Genomic DNA, 25,402 nt, shown 5'->3' with positions numbered 1-25,402 from the left:
GAAGTCTATTTATGAGATTTTGATATTAACAACGTGAGAACTCCAGTTTCTAAAGAAGCATCTGTCAACAGCAGATTACCTTGACATGGTCCCAGCTGTTCCCTGAATCCTGCCTTCTCATAGTGATTTTTGAATTCATTTATGTATTCTGGTTTTCTCTCATGCTAGGCAAGTATAGTCCTGGAAACAAACAGCACAATCCCTTTAAAGCCCTAAAGGATGAAGATCTTCCTGTAGAGAAGTATTTAATGGAAAGGCAGCCTGTGGGTGAGTCAGCTACAGACCAGGTAGCTATGGTTGTGCTGCACAGCCCCATCCTCCAGCTAGAAAAGAAATGCAAGGTCTCAAGTGACAGCAGCCAGACTGAGACTACTCCAGAGAAGTTGCCAGAGGACTCTTTCCTAAAAAACAAGCAAAAACAGGTTTATATAGGTGACTTTTAGCTGCCTGCTCAGGGGGCCTGTGCATACAGCCACAGTGGATAGACATGGCATATGGATATATGGCATGCAGCCCCCATAAACAGAATCAGTGAAGGGAAGCCATGACACACAGCAGTGAAGAGTTTTTATTCCCACTCCTCTTCCATAAGATTTCCACCCTGGAGCCCCACAAACTCCTCTCATAACTTCCCTGCTTTACAGCCAGATGCAGGCACTCAAGCCCAGAGAGGGTCAAAAACAATTAGGTTCTCTCTCAAAAGCAGAGATGGTAACCACCCTCCTTTCCCTTCTCCTTTCACACCACTAGTGATGCATAAAGTCATTTGTTCCTTTCAAGGCAGCATTTTTGTTAATGTGTAGTTATTTATTCATTAGGTAACTGGCCCTAGAGGGAAGTGACAAATTCCTCTATCCACTTAGAAGACCCACATTATAGTGAGCTGACCAACCTGAAGGTGTATATTACATTTACAGGGTTTCATCCTAAGAAACACCACTTGATGCACCTTAGAGAACAGTGGGAGCAGCAGGTGTTGGCAGCAGAGAGCAAACCTGGTCTGCAAGGCAGGAAGGAAGTGACCCAGGCAGTTCAGCCTGAGGTCACTGCCTGGGATTATGATATCATGAAAGAGAAACTCTGCAGGAAAAGGGCAGAGGCCAAAGGCAATAGAAGCTGGTTGGAAGAATCTCTCAAACCCAGTGAAAATGAAGAAGGTATGTAGAGGCCACTTCTTGACTACCCTACCCACTTCCTTGTGGAATGTAGAGAGAGTTGGCTTTCTGTTCTCTTGTCTGAGCACTTTGAAGGAACTTGCTACTTGCAGTTTGATGTGTTAACCTATTTTCCATTTGTATGAGGGATAATTATGTCTGAAAACTTAATTTTAAAACTGAAGTTGCTCCCAGGTAAGAGTTAACAGTGGTATTTTCTTTCTGCATGGGCTACAACTAAGTAATGCCTCTTTTTTTTGCCCTTTTCCCCGTGTCTCTTGCCTGCTAGCTACTCTGCCACCATGCTGCACCCTCTATATTTAGCCTTGCCTATGTTCTCAGGCCCTCCACCAAAGAAGAAGCTTTTATCCAACAATGCAAGCCGCCAAAAGCTGTCTCACCCATGCTGCATACCATCGGTGAGGCTCCCTGATAAGCAGCAGAAAGTTAGAGAGAGTGTTAAGACAGATATGCTGTGCACAAACAAGGAAGAGGATTGCCCTGCTACCTCCCTGCTGGAGAAATACACCAACAACAGTGAGAAGCCATCTGGGAAGAGACAGTGCAAAACTAAGCACTTGATACCTCAGGACCTGAGGCAAGGGTTCCTGCTAACAGGGGACTGCTACATTGAGAATGCTGATGGCAAGGTACCTCTTAGCACTTGTTTTCTCCTTAGGCTTATGTAGGGGTTATTTCCCCTCACCCCAACATTCCCCACCTGCCTGCTTTTCTCAAGGATGTTAAGCCTTTCTTTTATTGTACTCCTAACTTCCCTGTCTTGGAGGCGTAGTCTTCCTTGATGGTGATAAAATTGGAAACTATTAAAATTTAAATTCATACCCCAGTCTGTAACACTTTTCCTTTGATATTCCACCTCGCAGGAAGGAAAGGAAACTGCCTCCCCCATGCAGATTTGTCTTGCAGGAAGGAGGAGGGGAAGCAGTGGATGTGGAGAGGATGTAGTCTTAATCTTAACTGTGTATACTAACTCGTTTTGTCATAGTCAGCTGTCCCAAGATTCATAAAGCAGCTTGAACCCAGTTCCAACTATGATCTGACATTATCCAAGCAGGAGCTGAAGGCCTTCAACTGCTTGCAAGAGTTGCTACCAGCTTCCCAGGCCACGAAGTTGCCACACTCATGTTTCCCTCAAGAAACCCACCAATCTTGCCCAATGCTGCTGAGAGCAAAGAGAATTATTGTCGATAGGCATGCTGGTGAGACTCTCCTGCAGCGGGCAGCATGGCTTGGCTATGAGGTGAGTGTCCTGGTGAACACTCTTAGAGCAGCTGCTGCTTCCAGCTAGAGGGCAGGTCATGCTAGCTAGGATGGGATAGTGGGAGGTACTTGGACAGCAGAGCTCAGCCCCTTCACATCAGGGGATTGGGCTGGTGTTACAGTAGCATGTTTGTGTTAGCCCCAGTCTGCCTTCTGTCTTGGTGGCTTGTGCAGTCACAGTGTGCAAACAGGCATGCAGTCAGGCAGGCTGCTTCAGCATCCTCCCGTCTGGCTAACTTATTTCTGCTATAAAATTTGACAAAATTCAAGGCTTGGTGACTTGGGGAAATTTAATGAGCCCTTTTGGATTCTGATTAGCAAGAGGAAGAGATGTTATTAGCTCTATCTGGTGTTGCTTGTGCTATGGTGGCCCTGTGTGGAGAGCAGGCAGGAAGTGGCAATGCAGGTTAGGCACAGGTGTTCAGATACGAGGGTGTGGAGCGGACCTGAGTGGTCTCTTTCTGAGACAGGGTAAGGTGACCCTAGGGCTGAGCAATGGAGGAAGGATTCAGACTCAGGGTTTCTCCCCAAGTCACTACTCCTTCATCACCCCTCACTCCTGACCCCTACACCCATACTCCTCCAAGGATGGGTGATGACAGTGTTGGCGAATGTCAGCTCAGCACTGGGCGGAGTGCTCTCTCTAAGCTCACGTGATCTGGACTAACTCATTTTACTCTTTCATCAGCTTTGCCAACTAGTATCACTGTTTTCATGTGAGGAAACTAACTCCCAGAAGTGTTAAAATGACTTGGAAAGGTAATAACCTAGGAATAGTTTCAGTTTTAGTTGTTTTTATAGAGCTGATGGATGTGAGGCCTATACCAATGAACAGCTTCAGTGAATTTCACATCTATACATCTTTAGGTCACAAAGCTTTTGATGGCACATGTGGTTTTGAGATTGTTTTTGTTTGTGTAAGGACGGCTGACTTTGTTGCTTTAGATCTCTGGTATTTGGATAACTAAAATTTCTAGACTGCCACTTGGATGGTTAGAAAAATAGTAACTTTTTCAGATATTCAGTGAATTTGCTACATGTAAATTAAATAGATCACAAGTTTTTAGTTAAAAAACCTTTTTTTTTCTGAGGCAGCGTCTTGCTGTGTCACCCAGGCTAGAGTGCAGTGGTGTGATCTCAGTTTACTACAGCCTCTGCCTCCTGGGCAGAGTGATCCTTCCACCTCAGATTCCTGAGTAGCTGGGACTACAGGCATGCACCACTACACCCAGCTAATTTTTGTTTTTTGTAGATACAAGGTTTTGCCATGTTGCCCAGGCTGCTGTCAAACTCATGAGTTCAAGTGACCTACCTGCCTCAGCCTTCCAAAGTGTTGGGATTACAAGCACGAGTCACCGTTCCCTGCCTATATGTGATATTTTGATACATCCATACAATTTGTAATGATCCAGTCAGGCTATTTAGTATATTCATTACATCAAACATTTACTATTTCTTTGTTTTGGGAATATTTCAAACCTTCTCTTCTAGATATTTTGAAATATACAATACTCTTGTTAATTGTAGTCTCCCTTCTCTACTATTAAACATTAGAACTTATTCCTTTGATATACCTGTATACTTGTACCCTAAATTAACCAGCTCCTATTTATCTTGCCCACAACTACACTGGCTTCCAAGCTTCTGGAGACTATCATCTTATACTCTACCTTCATGACATCAACTTTTCCAGCTCCTACATATGAGTGAGAATATGTGATATTTCTTTTGCTATGCTTGACTTATTTTACTTAAAATAATGACTTTCAATTCCATCCATGTTGTTGCAAATGACAGCATTTGATTCATTTATATGGCTTAAAATATTATATTGTGTATGTATGCCACATTTTCTTTGTCCTTTCATTCACTGATGGACATTTAGGCTGATTTCATGTTTGCCTATCGGGATTCGCTTTTTTTCTTTTTCGTTAGCCTGCGTAGTCAGATTGCTGGATTATATGGTAGCTCTAATTTTAGTTTTCAAAGAAACCTCCATATTGTTTTCCATATTGGTTGTACTAATTTACATTCCCAAGAGTTTGTAAAACAACCTTTTATCCAAACCTTTGGCAGAATTTATTTTTTTGTCTTTTTAAATAATATCCATTCTGACTAGAGTAATACGGTACCTGAGAGTGGTTTTGATTTGTATTTCTCTGATGATTAGTGATGTTGAACATTTTTACATATATGATGGCCATTTATATGTCTTCCTTTGAGAACTGTTTATTCAGATCCTTTGCCTACTTTTTATTGTCTTTTTTTTTTTTTTTTTTTTTTTTTTTTTTTTTGCTGTTGAGCTGAGTTCCCTATATATTAGTCCCTTCTTGGATATGAACAGTTTGCAAATATATTGTCCCATTTTACAGATTGTCTCTTCACTCCTGTTGATTGATTGTTTTGCAGAGGTTGTAGTTCAATTTCCCTGTTTTTGTTTGTGTTATCCATGCTTTTAAAGTCTTAAACATAAGGTCTTAGCCTAGAGTAATGTCCTGAAGCATTTCCCCTGTTTTTGTCTAGTACATTTGTATTTTGGGTCTTACATTTAAGTCTTTTATTTGAGTTGATATTATTGTCTGGTGAGGTTTTGGGATCTAGTTTCATTCTTCATATGGACATCCAGTTTCCTCAGCACCATTTAGTAAATAGGGTGTCCTTTCCCCAATGTGTGTTATTGGTGTCTTTGTCAGAAATTAGTGGGCTGGTGGGAAAGAAGTAGGCAAAGAAATTTTTGTGTTTTATATATATATATACAGCAAATATTCTCCTTTTTCTTTTGAGGTAGGATCTCACTGTGTCTCCCAGGCTGGAGTGGAGGCTGCAGCCTCCAGTCTTCTGGGCTCAAGTGATCCTCTCATGTCCGAATAGTGGGGACTACAGGCGTGCGACATCATTCCCAACTGTTTTTTGTATTTTTGTAGAGATGGGGATTTCTGCATATTCCCCAGGCTGGTCTTGAATTCCTGGTCACAAGTGATTCACCTGCCTCGGCCTCCCAAAGTGCTGGCATTACAGGCATGACCCACTGTGCTAAGCCAAATAAATGGTTGTCTTCAACACAACTTTGTAATAACTCGGTAATACAGGCATGACCCACTGTGCTCAGCCCAACAAAAGTTGTCTTAAACACAACTTTCTAATAACTTGAAGTTCAGAAAGCCAAATAAAAACTTTCAAAACTCTAATAAACTAATAAATTTATAAGACTTATAATATAAATTTATAATATAAATAATAAATTTATAAGACATAAATAAATTTATAAAATCAAAGTCAAAACAAAAATGAATAACATAAAATTAATAACAGAAACATTATAAACTTTACTTAAAATATTCTAAAATTATTTTTCCAATTAAAAAATGTCTTTTAAAGTATAACTTATAGTTTAATAAAATATACTTCTATAAGCAAAAATAAAATTTGTTCTTTTAATTTCTCCAAAATTTAAAATATATTTTATTTATAACAAAATATAATTAAAAACATTGATTATGTCACCAAAACTTTAACTGTCAGATTTTAAAATACTCATAAAATAACTTCAAGGGTTTCCAGCCTTACAATAAATTAATAATGTAAAACTCTCACTTCCTGACAGCTCCCAAACCTTAAGGCCATAAGTAAAATCTAAAGTTGGCCTTACGTTAGCTATCTAGTCTCAGAAATCAATCTTTAAATACAGAATACATAGTTATGCAGTATAATAAAGTTACATTTCCTAAAAAAAGGTATCATACACTTTTTAAAGTGTAATGCTATACATTATTTTGTAAATTCTTTTAGGTCCTTCCAACCCAACTTTTTTCCATAAAATTGCTAAACTAAAATTTCATTTTTCCCAAAGCTATTAACTAAAACCAAATAAATATTTTTAAATGAATCTTTTTGCTAACATATGAGCCACACAAAAAGTTTGCCAAAATGTCTAATACCATAATGAAAAGCATTCACACTACAAACCAAAGAAAAAAACATTTTCTACATTATAATCGACTTTTACAAGGTATCAGAACAAAACTGCATATCATAATCACACTTTCACCTCCTTAATGCCTACATTTTCACTTGAGAAATAATACTGTAATTACAATTTCAAAATCAATAACTGCTATAAATAACTTGACAAAACCTAACTTAAAAATATCCTTGTAGTGTGCCTAGTGGTAAAGTCTCACAATATCCTTAACACAACTTTTTGTTCAAAATTAGACATGTGATCACTTTTATAGAGTTAACATTCTCTGCTTTAATTCAACCCAGTGATAAAACATCACTTAGTAATGACAGCATGTTTTATACAGTGCTCCTAATTTATTTGGTTGATTAACATAGGTTTAAATTGTCAATTCAAAACTATTATACAAACTAAATTTGTTGTATTGTTGTTAATTATTTTCCCCTTGTTTCTATATAGTGTCAGTTATTTTAATTATAGTGTTTAAATTTTATTATTATTGCCTGTCTAATCTGTATGAAGCCTGCCCTCTCAACAAAATAATGTTACTTAACACTTCAGAATAATTACTAATACCTGTAAAACTAATAAACTGAGTGTAATTTCAAAATATTTTCAAAAAAAATTTTTTTCTGACTTGTTTGTTACTGAAACGTGACTCTAGTCTCTGACATTTATCCACATACCTTTCCCTTAACTTTAAACAAAGACAGCCAAAACAAGTCCCTCTGAATACCAAAACACAACTATGTCTAATTTTAAGATAGTTGCTCCCAGATAAAGTAAAGCAGTGTTCTCAGAGAAAGATCTTAGATTAAAAAATTGTGAAAGTTGATCATATGAACTGGGTCATTCTTGCTACACCTCGCTAAAACAGTTGAGAGTCCAGAAGGAAAAAATATTTGGATCACATACTATTTCTCTAAGAATGTAACTCTCTGCTATCCTGGTTTCTGAAACTGCCTGCTGTAATGTGAGTCCAGTTTTATTTAATAGCTAGTAAAACAACCTGCTGAAATTTTTACATTAATTCTTCATCACCATCAGTTACCAGTAAGAGCTTGCAGCTCCCTAAAACTTTACTAAGTGCCAATGAACTTTCTTAAAGAGCAATATGTAACATTTCTTTCTACCTTCTATCTCTTTTTTTAAATGAAATCTTCAAGTTTCTTTTTGTTCCTCAGACATACTGAAGACTCCATGATCTCAGTGTATGTCTTGCATTGCAATTCTTGCTTCTCAAAGGGTTTTAAATTTAGAGATCTCTATCTTTATTTTGTTTTATTTTAATTTGACACAGGCATTGGGTTAAGGGCTTTTGTAGTTGCCTACTTGAATGGTCCAAACAGCCAGTCTGTGTAGCCTTTTGTTTTTAAAGAGGAGGATATGGAGAGTTGGAGAAGATGAAGTCTGACTTACTGAGAGCCAGACAGCTGGGTACAGAGCCAGGTTTCACAGTGTCACCAACCTGCAGAGGCATGGACTACACTGTCTATATCACAAGCCCTTCACACATGTATTGGCCTTTTACCAAGGTCTCCATGTCTTGGGTAAGCTACAGTGGGTTCTTGGGCATAAGAGTATGTATTTTTTAAAGTGGACACTACCAAGCTAGAACAGCCCCATTACAAAATTCATTGTGCAGTGACATGTTTTCTTCCCTACAGGATTTGGTTTTGTACTGCCTGGAGAACAAGCATTGTGATGTGAATCATCAAGACAATGCAGGTTATTGTGCTCTACATGAAGCTTGTGCACGTGGATGGCTCCATATTGTGCAGCACCTTCTTAGATATGGTGCTGATGTTAACTGTGGTGCCCAAGATGGAACCAGGTTAGTGGTATATTTTACTTTCAACCTTGTGGCTCAATTTAGGGGACAGACAATATTTTTCAGGGTACGCAGGAATTCCTGGAGAAAACATGAGTGAGGAGCACATGAATGGTAGAATCATCTAGAACTAAATCAGGCAATTCTGCCAAAGTAAATATAATATGAAAAGTTAATGACATGAGAGGGAAATAGGCAGAATAGCACCAGTAAAGACTTCCTATCTAGACAATTACATTGGCAGAATTTGTATGTTTTAACTATTTTGAAACTCTAAAGTCTGTTCAAATCTTATAACTTCCAGGGAAATTGCAGTTAATATTACTATATTAGCTGTCTTAGCAGTTCTTAGCTTCCTTAGGGTACCTTCCCTCCACACCGGACCAAGGGTAGGTAGCCCTGTACACATTTCTGAAGCCCCTTGCATAAAGTTGCAGAAGCCAGGGTGAAAAAGCATCCTGTCCACCAAATATTGGAGATCTATGTTCTGATCACTGATTGTTGCTTCTCATCACAGACAGGAGATGCAGACACTGAGACAGGCAAATATTGTTATCAGCTTCTCTTTTGGATGAAATGACTTCCAGTGGATTTACCATTGTCTTTTTTCCTGCTTTTTATTCATTTTTCTCTTTTGGCAGCTAGACTTATAAACAGTTAAGACATTCAAAACAATCACAAAATAGAAACAGCTTATTCAAAGGGCACAACGTTTAACTTATGCAGGATGCATAAGTCTGGGGATCTGATGTACAGTATGGTAACTACAGTGAATAATAATGTATACTCAAAATTTGCCTATCGGGTACATGTTAAATATTCTTACCATATATATGTGAAAAATTAACTGTGTGAAGTGATGGAAATGTTAATTAGCTTCATTGTGGTAATCATTTGGCAGTATATAGATACAACCAAAACATCACATTTTACACTTTTTGTATGTCAGTTATAATCCAATAAAGTATGGAAGAAATAAAGCAAACTGAACAAAAGTGACCACATGTACAAGGGACCTCAGAAAGTCATGGGCTCAGAAGAGACCTGAGAAACCTATACTTCAAATTGATGCTTGGCACAGAGACACTCTGCAATAGTTTTAAAAAAATTATTGTAACTATTTTGAAACTCTAAAGTCTGTTAACCACACTGTAAGACTCAAATGTCAGCTGGGTGCAGTGGCTGATGTCTGTAATCCTAATGCTTTGGGAGGCTAAGTTGGGAGGATCACTTGAGGCTAGTAGTTCATGATAAGCCCGGACAATATAGTGAGATTCTGGCTACACAATAGAAAAGAAGTAGAAATAAAAAATTGAAATGTCCCTGATTCAACCAAAAGAGAATCACAAAACATAAAAAGGAAACAGAAGTATGTTTCATTCAAGGAAAAATAAACAGAAATTGCCCCCAAAGACCAGTTGGTGGTCTTACTACACCAACACTTTAAAATGACTACGTTAAAGGAACTCAGACACACAAAGGAAGATGTGAAAGATTTGAAGTCAATAAAATGATGTATTCGTGATGTGGAAATAGCAATAAAGAGATAACATATAAAAAGGAACTGAAAATATCTTGGAGCAGAAAGTAAAACCGAAATGAAAACTTCACTAGAAGAGTTCAAAGGAGACTTGGATTGGCAGAAGAATTAGAAAACTTGAAAAATAGGGCAATTGAAACTATTGAGTCTTGGGAAAGGAAATAAAAATGATAGATATGAACAGAGCTTATGGGAACTGTGAAACATCATCAGGCAGACCAACATATGCATGTACAAGTCCCTGATGAAGAAAATATACAGATAGAGGGATATAAGTTATTTGAATAAATACTAGCAGAAAAATTTCCAGATTTAATGAAATACATGAATGTAAACATCCAAGAAGCTTGATAAACTATAAAGAGATAAAGTTTGAGAGCAACAAGAAAGAAGGAATTCCTAAAGGGATTCTTATCAGAAACTTTGGATGCCAGAGGGCAGTGAATAGATATATAGAAAATTATCTATCTATCTATCTATCTATCTATCTATCTATCTATCTATCTATCTATCCATCCATGCATCCCAATGTATTGCCTTAGAATGTAAATCTATACACGCATAAAAGATCTATATGTGTGTCTATAGAGCTATCTATATATAGAAATATCTGTTGGTCTGTATATAGATCTAGAGAGAGAGAGAGAGAGAGAAGAGGTATAAAATTCATATGCTGAAACCCATTCACATATTGTTCCTCTCAGTCTAATTGTATCTGGAGATAGGATATTTAGAAGGTAATTAAAGTTAAATGAAGTCATATTGATGTAGGCTTACACTGATAGGATCATGTCCTTATTTATAAGAAGAGAGCGATATCTCTTTATGTCATGTGAATATGTAATGAAAAGACATCTGACTGCAAGCTACAAAGATGACCTTCATATGAAACTGAATTGGCCAGAGTCTTTATTTCAATTGGCTAGGACCTATGTCTTGGAAATGCAACCTCCAGAATTTTGAGAAATAATTTTTCTGGTTTTTTTTAGTTCACCTAGCATTTTGTTGTGGCAGCCTGAGCTGACCAAGAGACCATCTGAAGAGTACCTTCAGCATTCTGAGTCAGGCAGACAGGAACCAGTCTCTCAGAGATGCCGTGCAGGAAGCTAGATGTTGAATGCACATACTCTTGTTCTCTACCTAGGGAGAAGCTGGAAGGAGGAGTTTTCTTCCTGTTGCTCTGCATTGTGCTAGATGTGGGAGGATAATCATGGGTAAACTTTGTGTCAGTAAAGCTCTTCTTGATGTTGGGCTTTCTTAGGGTACTTCAAATTAACTGATTTCTCAAGTTGTTGTTAAGACTTTTTCTCCCTGAGACTGTGAGGCTTCCCTTACTACCATCTTGCTAATGTCACATTTTTCTACAGTCTTTTTTTTTTTTTTTTTTACATTTTTTTTTTTTAAATTTATTTATTATTATTATACTTTAAGTTGTAGGGTACATGTGCATAACGTGCAGGTTTGTTACATATGTATACTTGTGCCATGTTGGTCTGCTGCACCCATCAACTCGTCATTTACATCAGGTATAACTCCCAATGCAATCCCTCCCCCCTCCCCCCTCCCCATGATAGGCCCCGGTGTGTGATGTTCCCCTTCCTGAGTCCAAGTGATCTCGTTGTTCAGTTCCCACCTATGAGTGAGAACATGCGGTGTTTGGTTTTCTGTTCTTGTGATAGTTTGCTAAGAATGATGGATTCCAGCTGCATCCATGTCCCTACAAAGGACACAAACTCATCCTTTTTTATGGCTGCATAGTATTCCATGGTGTATATGTGCCACATTTTCTTAATCCAGTCTGTCACTGATGGACATTTGGGTTGATTCCAAGTCTTTGCTATTGTGAATAGTGCTGCAATAAACATACGTGTGCATGTGTCTTTATAGCAGCATAATTTATAATCCTTTGGGTATATCCCCAGTAATGGGATGGCTGGGTCATATGGTACATCTAGTTCTAGATCCTTGAGGAATCGCCATACTGTTTTCCATAATGGTTGAACTAGTTTACAATCCCACCAACAGTGTAAAAGTGTTCCTATTTCTCCACATCCTCTCCAGCACCTGTTGTTTCCTGACTTTTTAATGATCGCCATTCTAACTGGTGTGAGATGGTATCTCATTGTGGTTTTGATTTGCATTTCTCTGATGGCCAGTGATGATGAGCATTTTTTCATATGTCTGTTGGCTGTATGAATGTCCTCTTTTGAGAAATGTCTGTTCATATCCTTTGCCCACTTTTTGATGGGGTTGTTTGTTTTTTTCTTGAAATTTGTTTGAGTTCTTTGTAGGTTCTGGATATTAGCCCTTTGCCAGATGAGTAGATTGCAAAAATTTTCTCCCATTCTGTAGGTTGCCTGTTCACTCTGATGGTAGTTTCTTTTGCTGTGCAGAAGCTCTTTAGTTTAATTAGATCCCATTTGTCAATTTTAGCTTTTGCTGCCGTTGCTTTTGGTGTTTTAGACATGAAGTCTTTGCCCATGCCTATGTCCTGAATGGTACTACCTAGGTTTTCCTCTAGGATTTTTATGGTATTAGGTCTAACATTTAAGTCTCTAATCCATCTTGAATTAATTTTCGTATAAGGAGTAAGGAAAGGATCCAGTTTCAGCTTTCTACTTATGGCTAGCCAATTTTCCCAGCACCATTTATTAAATAGGGAATCCTTTCCCCATTTCTTGTTTTTCTCAGGTTTGTCAAAGATCAGATGGCTGTAGATGTGTGGTATTATTTCTGAGGACTCTGTTCTGTTCCATTGGTCTATATCTCTGTTTTGGTACCAGTACCATGCTGTTTTGGTTACTGTAGCCTTGTAGTATAGTTTGAAGTCAGGTAGCGTGATGCCTCCAGCTTTGTTCTTTTGACTTAGGATTGTCTTGGAGATGCGGGCTCTTTTTTGGTTCCATATGAACTTTAAAGCAGTTTTTTCCAATTCTGTGAAGAAACTCATTGGTAGCTTGATGGGGATGGCATTGAATCTATAAATTACCTTGGGCAGTATGGCCATTTTCACGATATTGATTCTTCCTATCCATGAGCATGGAATGTTCTTCCATTTGTTTGTGTCCTCTTTGATTTCACTGAGCAGTGGTTTGTAGTTCTCCTTGAAGAGGTCCTTTACATCCCTTGTAAGTTGGATTCCTAGGTATTTTATTCTCTTTGAAGCAATTGTGAATGGAAGTTCATTCATGATTTGGCTCTGTGTTTGTCTGTTATTGGTGTATAAGAATGCTTGTGATTTTTGCACATTAATTTTGTATCCTGAGACTTTGCTGAAGTTGCTTATCAGCTTAAGGAGATTTTGGGCTGAGACAATGGGGTTTTCTAAATATACAATCATGTCATCTGCAAACAGGGACAATTTGACTTCTTCTTTTCCTAACTGAATACCCCTGATTTCTTTCTCTTGCCTAATTGCCCTAGCCAGAACTTCCAACACTATGTTGAATAGGAGTGGTGAGAGAGGGCATCCCTGTGTTGTGCCAGTTTTCAAAGGGAATTTTTCCAGTTTTTGCCCATTCAGTATGATATTGGCTGTGGGTTTGTCATAAATAGCTCTTATGATTTTGAGGTACGTTCCATCAATACCGAATTTATTGAGCGTTTTTAGCATGAAGGGCTGTTGAATTTTGTCAAAAGCCTTTTCTGCATCTATTGAGATAATCATGTGGTTCTTGTCTTTGGTTCTGTTTATATGCTGGATTATGTTTATTGATTTGCGAATGTTGAACCAGCCTTGCATCCCAGGGATGAAGCCCACTTGATCATGGTGGATAAGCTTTTTGATGTGTTGTTGAATCCGGTTTGCCAGTATTTTATTGAGGATTTTTGCATCGATGTTCATCAGGGATATTGGTCTAAAATTCTCTTTTTTTGTTGTGTCTCTGCCTGGCTTTGGTATCAGGATGATGTTGGCCTCATAAAATGAGTTAGGGAGGATTCCCTCTTTTTCTATTGATTGGAATAGTTTCAGAAGGAATGGTACCAACTCCTCCTTATACCTCTGGTAGAATTCAGCTGTGAATCCATCTGGTCCTGGACTTTTTTTGGTTGGTAGGCTATTAATTATTGCCTCAATTTCAGAGCCTACTATTGGTCTATTCAGGGATTCAACTTCTTCCTGGTTTAGTCTTGGAAGAGTGTAAGTGTCCAGGAAATTATCCATTTCTTCTAGGTTTTCCAGTTTATTTGCATAGAGGTGTTTATAGTATTCTCTGATGGTAGTTTGTATTTCTGTGGGGTCGGTGGTGATATCCCCTTTATCATTTTTAATTGCGTCGATTTGATTCTTCTCTCTTTTCTTCTTTATTAGTCTTGCTAGTGGTCTGTCAATTTTGTTGATCTTTTCAAAAAACCAACTCCTGGATTCATTGATTTTTTGGAGGGTTTTTTGTGTCTCTATCTCCTTCAGTTCTGCTCTGATCTTAGTTATTTCTTGCCTTCTGCTAGCTTTGGAATGTGTTTGCTCTTGCTTCTCTAGTTCTTTTAATTGCGATGTTAGAGTGTCAATTTTTGATCTTTCCTGCTTTCTCTTGTGGGCATTTAGTGCTATAAATTTCCCTCTGCACACTGCTTTAAATGTGTCCCAGAGATTCTGGTATGTTGTATCTTTGTTCTCATTGGTTTCAAAGAACATCTTTATTTCTGCCTTCATTTCGTTATGTACCCAGTAGTCATTCAGGAGCAGGTTGTTCAGTTTCCATGTAGTTGAGCGGTTTTGATTGAGTTTCTTAGTCCTGAGTTCTAGTTTGATTGCACTGTGGTCTGAGAGACAGTTTGTTACAATTTCTGTTCTTGTACATTTGCTGAGGAGTGCTTTACTTCCAATTATGTGGTCAATTTTGGAGTAAGTACGATGTGGTGCTGAGAAGAATGTATATTCTGTTGATTTGGGGTGGAGAGTTCTATAGATGTCTATTAGGTCTGCTTGCTGCAGAGATGAGTTCAATTCCTGGACATCCTTGTTAACTTTCTGTCTCGTTGATCTGTCTAATGTTGACAGTGGAGTGTTGAAGTCTCCCATTATTATTGTATGGGAGTCTAAGTCTCTTTGTAAGTCTCTAAGGACTTGCTTTATGAATCTGGGTGCTCCTGTATTGGGTGCATATATATTTAGGATAGTTAGCTCTTCCTGTTGAATTGATCCCTTGACCATTATGTAATGGCCTTCTTTGTCTCTTTTGATCTTTGATGGTTTAAAGTCTGTTTTATCAGAGACTAGGATTGCAACCCCTGCTTTTTTTTGTTCTCCATTTGCTTGGTAAATCTTCCTCCATCCCTTTATTTTGAGCCTATGTATGTCTCTGCGTGTGAGATGGGTCTCCTGAATACAGCAGACTGATGGGTCTTGACTCTTTATCCAGTTTGCCAGTCTGTGTCTTTTCATTGGAGCATTTAGTCCATTTACATTTAAGGTTAAGATTGTTATGTGTGAACTTGATCCTGCCATTATGATATTAACTGGTTATTTTGCTCATTAGTTGATGCAGTTTCTTCCTAGCCTCGATGGTCTTTACATATTGGCATGTTTTTGCAATGGCTTGTACCAGTTGTTCCTTTCCATGTTTAGTGCTTCCTTCAGGGTCTCTTGTAAATCAGGCCTGGTGGTGACAAAATCTCTAAGCATTTGCTTATCTGCAAAGGATTTTATTTCTCCTTCACTTATGAAACTTAGTTTGGCTGGATATGAAATTCTGGGTTTAAAATTCTTTTCTTTAAGAATGTTGAATATTGGCCCCCACTCTCTTCTGGCTTGGAGAGTTTCTGCCGAGAGATCTGCTGTGAGTCTGATGGGCTTCCCTTTGTGGGTAACCCGACCTTTCTCTCTGGCTGCCCTTAAGATTTTTTCCTTCATTTCAACTTTGGTGAATCTGGCAATTATGTGTCTTGGAGTTGCTCTTCTCGAGGAGTATCTTTGTGGCGTTCTCTGTATTTCCTGGATTTGAATGTTGGCCTGCCCTACTAGGTTGGGGAAGTTCTCCTGGATGATATCCTGAAGAGTGTTTTCCAACTTGGTTCCATTTTCCCCCTCACTTTCAGGCACCCCAATCACACGTAGATTTGGTCTTTTTACATAATCCCATACTTCTTGCAGGCTTTGTTCATTTCTTTTTCTTCTTTTTTCTTTTGGTTTCTCTTCTCGCTTCATTTCCTTCATTTGATCCTCAATCGCTGATACTCTTTCTTCCAGTTGATCGAGTCGGTTACTGAAGCTTGTGCATTTGTCACGTATTTCTCGTGTCATGCTTTTCATCTCTTTCATTTCGTTTATGACCTTCTCTGCATTAATTAGTCTAGCCGTCAATTCTTCCACTTTTTTTTCAAGATTTTTAGTTTCTTTGCGCTGGGTACGTAATTCCTCCTTTAGCTCTGAGAAATTTGATGGACTGAAGCCTTCTTCTCTCATCTCGTCAAAGTCATTCTCCGTCCAGCTTTGATCCGTTGCTGGCGATGAGCTGCGCTCCTTTGCCGGGGGAGATGTGCTCTTATTTTTTGAATTTCCAGCTTTTCTGCCCTGCTTTTTCCCCATCTTTGTGGTTTTATCTGCCTCTGGTCTTTGATGATGGTGATGTACTGATGGGGTTTTGGTGTAGGTGTCCTTCCTGTTTGATAGTTTTCCTTCTAACAGTCAGGACCCTCAGCTGTAGGTCTGTTGGAGATTGCTTGAGGTCCACTCCAGACCCTGTTTGCCTGGGTATCAGCAGCAGAGGCTGCAGAAGATAGAATATTTCTGAACAGCGAGTGTACCTGTCTGATTCTTGCTTTGGAAGCTTCCTCTCAGGGGTATACTCCACCCTGTGAGGTGTGGGGTGTCAGACTGCCCCTAGTGGGGGATGTCTCCCAGTTAGGCTACTCAGGGGTCAGGGACCCGCTTGAGCAGGCAGTCTGTCCGTTCTCAGATCTCAGCCTCCGTGTTGGGAGATCCACTGCTCTCTTCAAAGCTGTCAGACAGAGTCGTTTGCGTCTGCAGAGTTTTCTGCTGCTTTGTTGTTGTTGTTGTTGTTGTGTAGCTGTGCCCTGTCCCCAGAGGTGGAGTCTACAGAGACAGGCAGGTTTCCTTGAGCTGCTGTGAGCTCCACCCAGTTGGAGCTTCCCAGCAGCTTTGTTTACCTACTTAAGCCTCAGCAATGGCGGGCGCCCCTCCCCCAGCCTGGCTGCTGCCTTGCCGGTAGATCACAGACTGCTGTGCTACCAATGAGGGAGGCTCCGTGGGCGTGGGACCCTCCCGGCCAGGTGTGGGATATGATCTCCTGGTGTGCCTGTTTGCTTAAAGCGCAATATTGGGGTGGGAGTTACCCAATTTTCCAGGTGTTGTGTGTCTCAGTTCCCCTGGCTAGGAAAAGGGATTCCCTTCCCCCTTGCGCTTCCCAGGTGAGGTGATGCCTCGCCCTGCTTCAGCTCTCGCTGGTCGGGCTGCAGCAGCTGACCAGCACCGATCGTCCGGCACTCCCCAGTGAGATGAACCCAGTACCTCAGTTGAAAATGCAGAAATCACCGGTCTTCTGTGTCGCTCGGGGTGGGAGTTGGAGACTGGAGCTGTTCCTATTCGGCCATCTTGCTCCGCCCCCTTTTCTACAGTCTTAATGCAATTTCTATTATATTTCAACAGTATATATAGCAGAAATAGAAAACTCTATAATAAAATTCATATGGAATCTCAAGAAAATCTGAATAGCTAAGACAATCTGATCAAGAAAAACAAGTATATAGAAATTCAAACCTCATGGGTTTAAAATATTCTTCAAAATAGCATACGGTCCTAAAGACAGATGTAGACCAAAGGAGCAGAATAGAGAGCCTAGAAATAAATCCTCATGTATGTGGTCAAATGTTGTCTAACAAGTGTGCTAAGATTACATCATGGGGAAAGGGCAGTCTGTCCAACCACAAGTGTGAGGAAAACTGGGTATCTACATGTAGAGGAATGTACTTCTTTACACCATATGCGAAAAAGAATTCAGAATGGTTAGAGACCTAAAAGTAAGATGTAAGACTATAAAACTGACAGAAGAAAAGATCAGGGTCATGCTTCATAACATTTGGTTTGGTATTGATTTCTTGACTATGTTATCAAAAGCACAGGCAATAAAAGCGAAAGTAGATAAGTAAGACATCAAACTTTAAAACTTTCTGTGCATCAAAATATACAGTCAGCAGAATGAAAAGTAAGCATATGGAATGAGACAAAACATTTGTTAATTATGTATCTGATAATGGTTAATATCTAAAATATATGAACTCCTGTAAGTCAACATCAAGAAAAACCTAAATACCCAAATTTTAAAAATGAGCAAATGACTTTAATAGATATGTCTTCAAAGAAGAAACACAAATGGTCCACAAGGAACTGAGCATCTTTAATTATCAAGGAGATGCAAATCATAACCACAATGAAATATCAACTCACACCTGTTAGAATAGATGGAGTGTTTTTTAAAAACACAAACAGAAAATAGCAAATGTTAGTGATAATGTGAAGAAATTGGAACTCTTCTACACTGCTGCTAGTAGTGTAGAACAGTGCAGTCATTATAGAAAACAGAATAGAGGTTCCTCAAAAATTAGTAACAGAACCAGCATATGATCCAGCAGTCTGACTTCTGGGTATGTGTATACTGAAAAGAATTGAAAGCAGGCAGCCAAGAAGTAAAAACTACTCAAATGTTAATCATTAGATGAATGGATAAGCAAAATTTGCTAGGTATCTATAAATGAATTCTATTTATTTATTTAAGATGGAGCTGCCCAGGCCAGAGTACAATGGCATGTTCTCAGCTCACTGCAACCTCTGCCTCCTGGGTTCAAATGATTCTTCTGCTGCAGCCTCCTGAGTAGCTGGGACTACAGGCGCCCAACAATATGCCTGGCTAATTTTTATATTTTTAGGAGATACAGGGTTTCACCATGTTGGTCAGACTGGTTTCGAACCCCTGACCTCGTGATCTGCCCACCTCAGCCTCCCAAAGTACTGGGATTATGAGAGTGAACCACCACACCCGTCCAAAATATTATTTATTTTTAAAAGGAAGGAATTTCTGACATATGCCATAACAGGGATGAACCTTGAGGAGGTTCATTTATGCTAAGTGAAATATACATATCATAAAATGACAAATACTTTACTATTCCACTCATGCAACATGCTAAGAGAAGTCAAAATCACAGAGACTGAAAGTAGAATGGTGGTTGCCTGGATTGCTAGGAAAGGTGAATAGGGTTACCGTTTAGTGGGTACAGAGCTTGTTGAAAGTTCTACAGATGAATGATGGTGATGGTTGCACAATAATGTGAAAGATTTAATGGCCATGAACTGAATACTTAAAAATGGTTAAGATGTTAAATATACATTACATATATTTTTGCCACAAGTAAAAAAATCAGTGCTTCAAATTTAACAAGAGTTAGGATATAACCTTCGTAAATGTTCAGCCTCATTTTAGTTACTCCTTTTCCACACTGCTACTTTAAAATGTTATCACTATAACCTCTACATTGTTAGAATGATAATACTGAAAAAAGGACCACACATGGGGCTGGGCGTGGTGACTCATGCCTGTAATCCCAGCACCTTGAGAAGCCAAAGGAGCAAATCACTTGAGCCCAGGAGTTTAAGCCCAGATTGGATGACATGGTGAAACCCTGTTTCTACAAGAGAGAAAAGAAAGAAAGGAAGGAAGAAAGAAAGAGAGAGAGGGAGGGAGGGAGGGAGGGAGGGAGGGAGGAAAAGAGGGAGGAAGGGAAGAAGGGACGAAGGGAGGAAGTGATTAACCAGAAATGGTGGCACACACCTGTAATCTCAGCTACTCAGGAGACATGTGAGAGGATCACCCTAGCCCAGTGAGGTTGAGGCTGTAGTGAGGCAGGATTGCACCATTGCACTCCAGCCTGGCAGACGGAGTTGAGATACTGTCTCAAAATAAACAAGCAAACAAAAATCTTGTGGTTACCTTGGTAGGATTAATTCTGATTTTTAAGTTACGGTGTGTATATATATTTATACACATGTATATCTGTGTGTATGTGTGAGATGTGTGTGTGTGTGTTTCCCTGCACCAGATAGGGTTTATTTCAGTATTAGGGTCACATTAATTTTCTTGTTGTGGTTTTATAATAGTGTTGTTTTAAAAAAAAAACCTAACCATTTTTTTTCTAATTTTCTTTTTAATTTTTTTTTCTCTCCAAAAGTCAGTGACCAAGTCATTCTTGTACTCAAAAGCAAGAACACAAATAGCATTTGGTTGAGATAGGGTAGTGAGATTATTATTTTGACCATTTTTTCCTTGAATTGGCATAACTTTCCTTCATGGCCCAACAGAACAAGTTTTCTGCTTCATGAGGCCTTGTGCAGCTTCAAAATCCTTTTTCATATCTCATGTATGGTCTCCCAGAGAGTCCAAGCTCAAACTCCTCATTGCCTTCAACCTTCACTTTCAAGGCCTTTCTTGGCCATTGGATGGCATTTGTAGCCTTATTTCTTCCTATTCCTGTGTGCGTAGGTGTATATCTTTCTCTCAGTTGGTAAGTAGTGAGGGCATGGAGTGTTAGACTGTTCTTTAATGTTCTCAGGGGCAAAAGCCCCTGAAAATGTCAATAATTAGTGGTGAATAATTAGTGAATAATTAGTGGTGTTGCTTTGTAAGACTCTGCACTCTTTATTGTGACTATATGCAAAACGTATGTTTGAGTATATGTTTGAGTCCTGAGAGTACAGATGTCCCACAGCTGGTTCAGAAGGACCTGTCATCACCATCCACATCCCCAGATGTGGCCTTCATCCTGCTTTTGACCTTAGTTTATTGGTCAGAAACCAAGATTTGTCTGTTGTGGAATCCTCTGGTGGTATAAATGTGGTGGTGGCTGCCTGAGGACTGGGTATTAGGGTTTGCTAATAGTTAAAAAAAACAAAATGAAAATGTATTTTGGTTTTTCACACATTCCAAACAGCATTCCATCAGGAGGGCACTGTTGGCAGTGTTCCATCTTCCAGTAGACATGGGTGAGAGAACTTTGTATTTTTTTGGATCTCATCCTGATTCTAACCACCCTGGTTCTGAGCCACAAGTTTGATCACAGATCTCTGAAAGGTAACAGGAGAGGCTTTTAGGAGAGTCTAAACTCACCATTTATCTTTATATAAACAAACAGGCATATTTAAAAATTTTTTAACAGTTGTTTGTTGTATTACCTTTCATAATGGTAATTTTTTTTTTTAGTTATGTTTTTATATCCTGTCCCTGCTTCCTTCAAAACTTTTAAAATATTTATTCTGTCTTCAGTTTTTCAGGCCTTGGATTGAGATAGATTTTCATTTGAGAGTTAGTCCTGAAATAGTCCCTGCATGGGTTCTGTTAAAAGGATTATGTGTATAATAACAATAATTTGTCATTTGATGATGGGTCAGTAATTATGTCTCAATTTCACTATCTGTGCATGGCGGTGACACTCTTCCTCAGTTGAATATTGTGTCTATGAGGCTCACATGTTACACATATATCCAATTTTGCCTATTGTTAAAGAAAAGTCAAGAAATGAGCAAGTGTGCATGAGTTTAATCCCACTGCATATCTCTTACTAGGCCTCTCCATGGTGCAGTTGAAAATGATTGTTTGGAAATTGTCCGCCTGCTCCTTTCCTATGGCGCTGACCCCACTTTGGCCACCTACGCAGGCAGAACCATTATGAAAATGACCCACAGCAAAGTTATGGAAATGTTTCTAACAGGTAGGTCACATTAAGGAACAGGAATAACAAAGTTCAAGATATGTTCTTTATTCATATATTAGATGGGAACTAGGTTATTGAGATTTGAGTTTTACTGGGTACAAATTAAAAAGCTTGAGACTTTAAAACAGCAGCAATGTGGCTTTTTTTTGTATTGCATAATACAGTAGTCTAGTGAAGCTAATTATTTCAGTGAGTAGCCATTGATTCTATATTTCCTTTGATCTGTTTCTACCACTAACACTGTAAAAGATTTCCCCCAATTATTTGGATTTCCTACCAAGAATTTTTAAACAAATAAATATTTTTACATCTTGATTCTGGATAATGGAAACCTCAAACTTCCCACAGAAGAGGTTATTTAGAGTTGTCTGTGTAACTTAGTGAAGAACTTATCATGCAAGCCCCAGGCATTACTAGATTACTTCCATACACTAGTATGGAAATATAACTGTTTTTTTTGTATGTTGATTTAGTATCCTGCAAATTTGCTGGAATTACTCATCTTAACTTTTCTTAAAAAGCTGATCTTTTTTTTTTTCCTCTCTCTCCAGATTACTTAAATGACCTACAGGGTTGCAGTGACAATAAGCTGAATAGCTCTTGGGAGTTCTATGGCAGCTCTGTCTGTGGTGAGCAATATTATTCTTTTTAATTCAGTGAAAAATAGGAAGAGGACATTTTTCTTTGGTGTGGGTGAGGGAAGATAGGTTGTGCATGCTATAAAACAGACTGTGTTGGAAAGGAATCTATTTTTATATTTTTATTTAGAGTTCTTCATTTCATGACAGCTGAAATTCCACTATTGCTTACTAACACCTTTATCTCTTTCTTTTCTCCATTAGAACCAGATAATGAAGGGGGATCCAGTGTTTTGGCAAACCCCCCAGGACAAGAGGACCAGGATGATGACAATGAGGCTTGCAGTGATGTGTTTGAATTTGAATTTTCAGATAGCCCTCTCTTACCTTGTTATAACATTCAAGTTTCATCTTTGCAGGGGTGAGCATGGCTGCCATGTCACTGAAAATTGGCGGAGCTGCTTTTGTGGGTAGTAGCAGGACTTAAAGCGCTTTTGAAGTAGATGAGGGTGGGTGAGTGCTAAATGCCCAAGGGTTTTACCTGATGTAGCAAATAGGTTTTTTCTTAGAAGATTAATTATACTCAGCTAATTAATTGGTTTTATAGTATAGTATAAATTATCCTCAAAAGAACACCACCAATGCAAGTAAGGCTCCAGAACCCGAAGCACAGAAGTTTCTTTTACTAAATTCTTTGGGAAGGAGTCCTAGGAATGCTTCAACAGATCATTACAAGGGCTTCTTGGGAAGCAAATATCAGGATTCAAGTTATTTTTTGGTGGACTAGCACTCCATTATGTAAATATATTCCATTTTAAAATCCACTTGTCTGCTGATGAACACTTACGTTGATTCCATGTCATGGCTATTGTGAAGAGTGCTGCAGTAGATATGAGAGCGCAGATATCTTACTGACATGCTGATTTGATTTTTTGGGATATATACCTAACCATGAGATTGCTGAATCACATGCTAATTTTATTTTTAGTTTTTGAGGAATTCACTAACAGCATACACACATTCTCTTTTCTCTGCATTCTCACCAACATAATGTTATTTTTGTCTTTTGATGATAGGCATCCTAACTAAGAGAAGATGATATTGTGGTTTCGATTTGAAGTTTATTAGAAATAGAAATAGTAAAGTTGTGTTGCAGAGTGTGTGAAAGGAATGGACTTGGGAAAGAAGAAAGATCAAAGAGGTGTTTGTAGTTATCCTTTTGGGTTGGGGTACAGACTCACTTATCTCAGTAAGTCTAGTGAGACATATTAAGAGTCATTACCCAAATTATGGTGAGAGCTGAGTCAACAGGAGTTTAATATTTTTTCATCAGCAGTGAGAGAAGTGGAGTAGGTGTTATGATAAATCTCACTAAGGTGTTTCCCTTGCTTTGTATAATTCAGTTTGCTCTTCTACAAATGTCCAATAACCAGATGAATCCAGAGTTACCCTGATTAGAAGTAGATACTTACCCTTACCTTGAAAGAAGAATGTTGGTCTATGAGTGGATATGGTGAGAAATGGCAGGGGTGTTGAAGTGAAAGTAAGAGTAAGTGACTCCTGTTATGCCTACAAGGTAGTTTTTTCAAGATGATAATTAATGGTTGGGGGAACTCTTATTTTTGCCAGAAATTGGAACTACTTTTCTTTTTATTTTGCAGACCACGAAACTGGTTATTGCTTTCAGATGTACTTAAGAAACTGAAAATGTCATCCTGCATATTTCGCTGTAATTTTCCACATCTGAAAATTATCCCAATTGCAGAGGCAGAGTTTTACAGACAGGTTTCAGCAAGTATCTTGTTCTCTTCCTCCAAAGACTTGGAAGCCTTCAATCCAGAAAGCAATGAACTACTAGATTTACTAGAATTTACAAATGAACTTCAGATTCTTCTTGGCTCCTCTCTGGAATGCTTAAATCCCAGGGATGTGGCCTTAGAGAAGGACCACTGAGGAGAAGTCAAGTCCCACTGTATACTGTGTGTTGTAGTGTTCATCCTTGTTTATGTTTCTCAAAGTACAACTATTTCTTTGGAAAAGGGACATTATGACATATGACAATATTTCAGCTTTATGTAAGATGAGCACTCTAGCTAGAAGACCTAGAAAGATGTCTTTTTATTTTAAACTTTTGTTACGAAATTACTGAAATGTTTCTTTAATTTTAAATGTATGGAAACTGCTTTGAATAAATTTGTTTACATTTGGAACATCTTTTAAAAGGAAACTAGAATAAGGAAAAAGAGCCTTATGTATTTACTTTTTTCCACACAAAGCTCTGATGACAGAGATCATTAACATTTATAAATAATGTCGTCAAAATTGAGAAAGTGTTTGGGATAATAAATTTGGTAAAAGCATTTGATATTGTAACTTTTTTGTTTTGTTTACTGTATATCTTCTCATGCCAGGTATAGGCTATTGGGTATATTTCAACTTAAAATTACATTGAAACACAACTTATTATATGAAATTTATAACCTAACTTAAAGGTTGTAAATTAATTTCTATGAACCAAACTCAAATATTTTATGATCTTTTAATGAAGAAACTTCGATTTATTTTTCTCCTCCTCCTCTTCCTTCTTGTTCTCCTGTTTTTTCTTTTCTTTCTTTTTGAGACAATGTCTCACTGTTATCCAGCCTGGAGTGCAGAGGCGCAGTCAGAGCTCACTGCATCCTCTACATCCCTGGACTCCGTCGTCCTCTCATAATCAGCCTCTGGAGAAGCTAGGACTATAGGCCTATGTCAACATGCCTTGCTAATTTATTTATTTTTATTTTTATTTTTTTGTAGAGACAATGTTTAGCCATGTTGCCCAGGTTGTTCTAAAACACCTGGGCTCAAGTGATCCGCCTGCCTCTACCTCCCAAAGTGCTGCGATGACAGACATGAGCCACCATACCCAGGCTGTTTTTCTATTCACTATAAAATATTGAAAATTAATGACAGTTGAGTTTGCTTGAAAATGTAAATATTTTAATTCTGTGCTTATAATTTCTTTCAACTTTGTTAGATTTATGCTTTTGTAACACTGTTACAGAAATTTTCTGAAGATGCAATAAAACTGTTGAGGAAATGAAAATATTGAACTGTCCTGTGTCCTATGTGATCCTAAAACATATTGTTACTTTTTTTTTAAGTTGACAAATTTCCTTGGTGGCTTAATTTCAATTATTTAAAACTTTTTATTTCAATAGCTTCTGGGGGTACAAGTGTTTTTTTGTTACATGAGTGAATAATATAGTGACAAATTCTGAGATTTTAGTGCATCTGTTACTCGAATAGTATATATAGTACCTAATGTGTAGTTCTTTCATCCCTGGCCCCACA

At 38.4% G+C, this 25,402-nt stretch overlaps 1 protein-coding gene across 1 annotated transcript; it reads left to right on the top strand.

Moving 5' to 3' along the window:
- Positions 1 to 168: 168 nt before the first annotated feature.
- Positions 169 to 25,154, top strand: LOC116272343 (BCL-6 corepressor-like). The gene is given in 9 exon segments (XM_031661034.1): positions 169 to 432; positions 819 to 1,157; positions 1,479 to 1,804; positions 2,161 to 2,415; positions 8,064 to 8,230; positions 21,343 to 21,488; positions 22,043 to 22,120; positions 22,334 to 22,490; positions 23,731 to 25,154. Coding segments are annotated over 9 exon segments (1,944 nt in total). The 5' UTR covers positions 169 to 248; the 3' UTR covers positions 24,023 to 25,154.
- The last annotated feature ends 248 nt before the right edge of the window (positions 25,155 to 25,402 follow it).

This window comes from Papio anubis, chromosome Y, assembly GCF_008728515.1.
Source record: "Papio anubis isolate 15944 chromosome Y, Panubis1.0, whole genome shotgun sequence".
NCBI lineage: Eukaryota > Metazoa > Chordata > Mammalia > Primates > Cercopithecidae > Papio > Papio anubis.
Note: the sequence above shows the minus strand (reverse complement) of the source record. Positions and strands in the feature narration are given on the sequence as shown.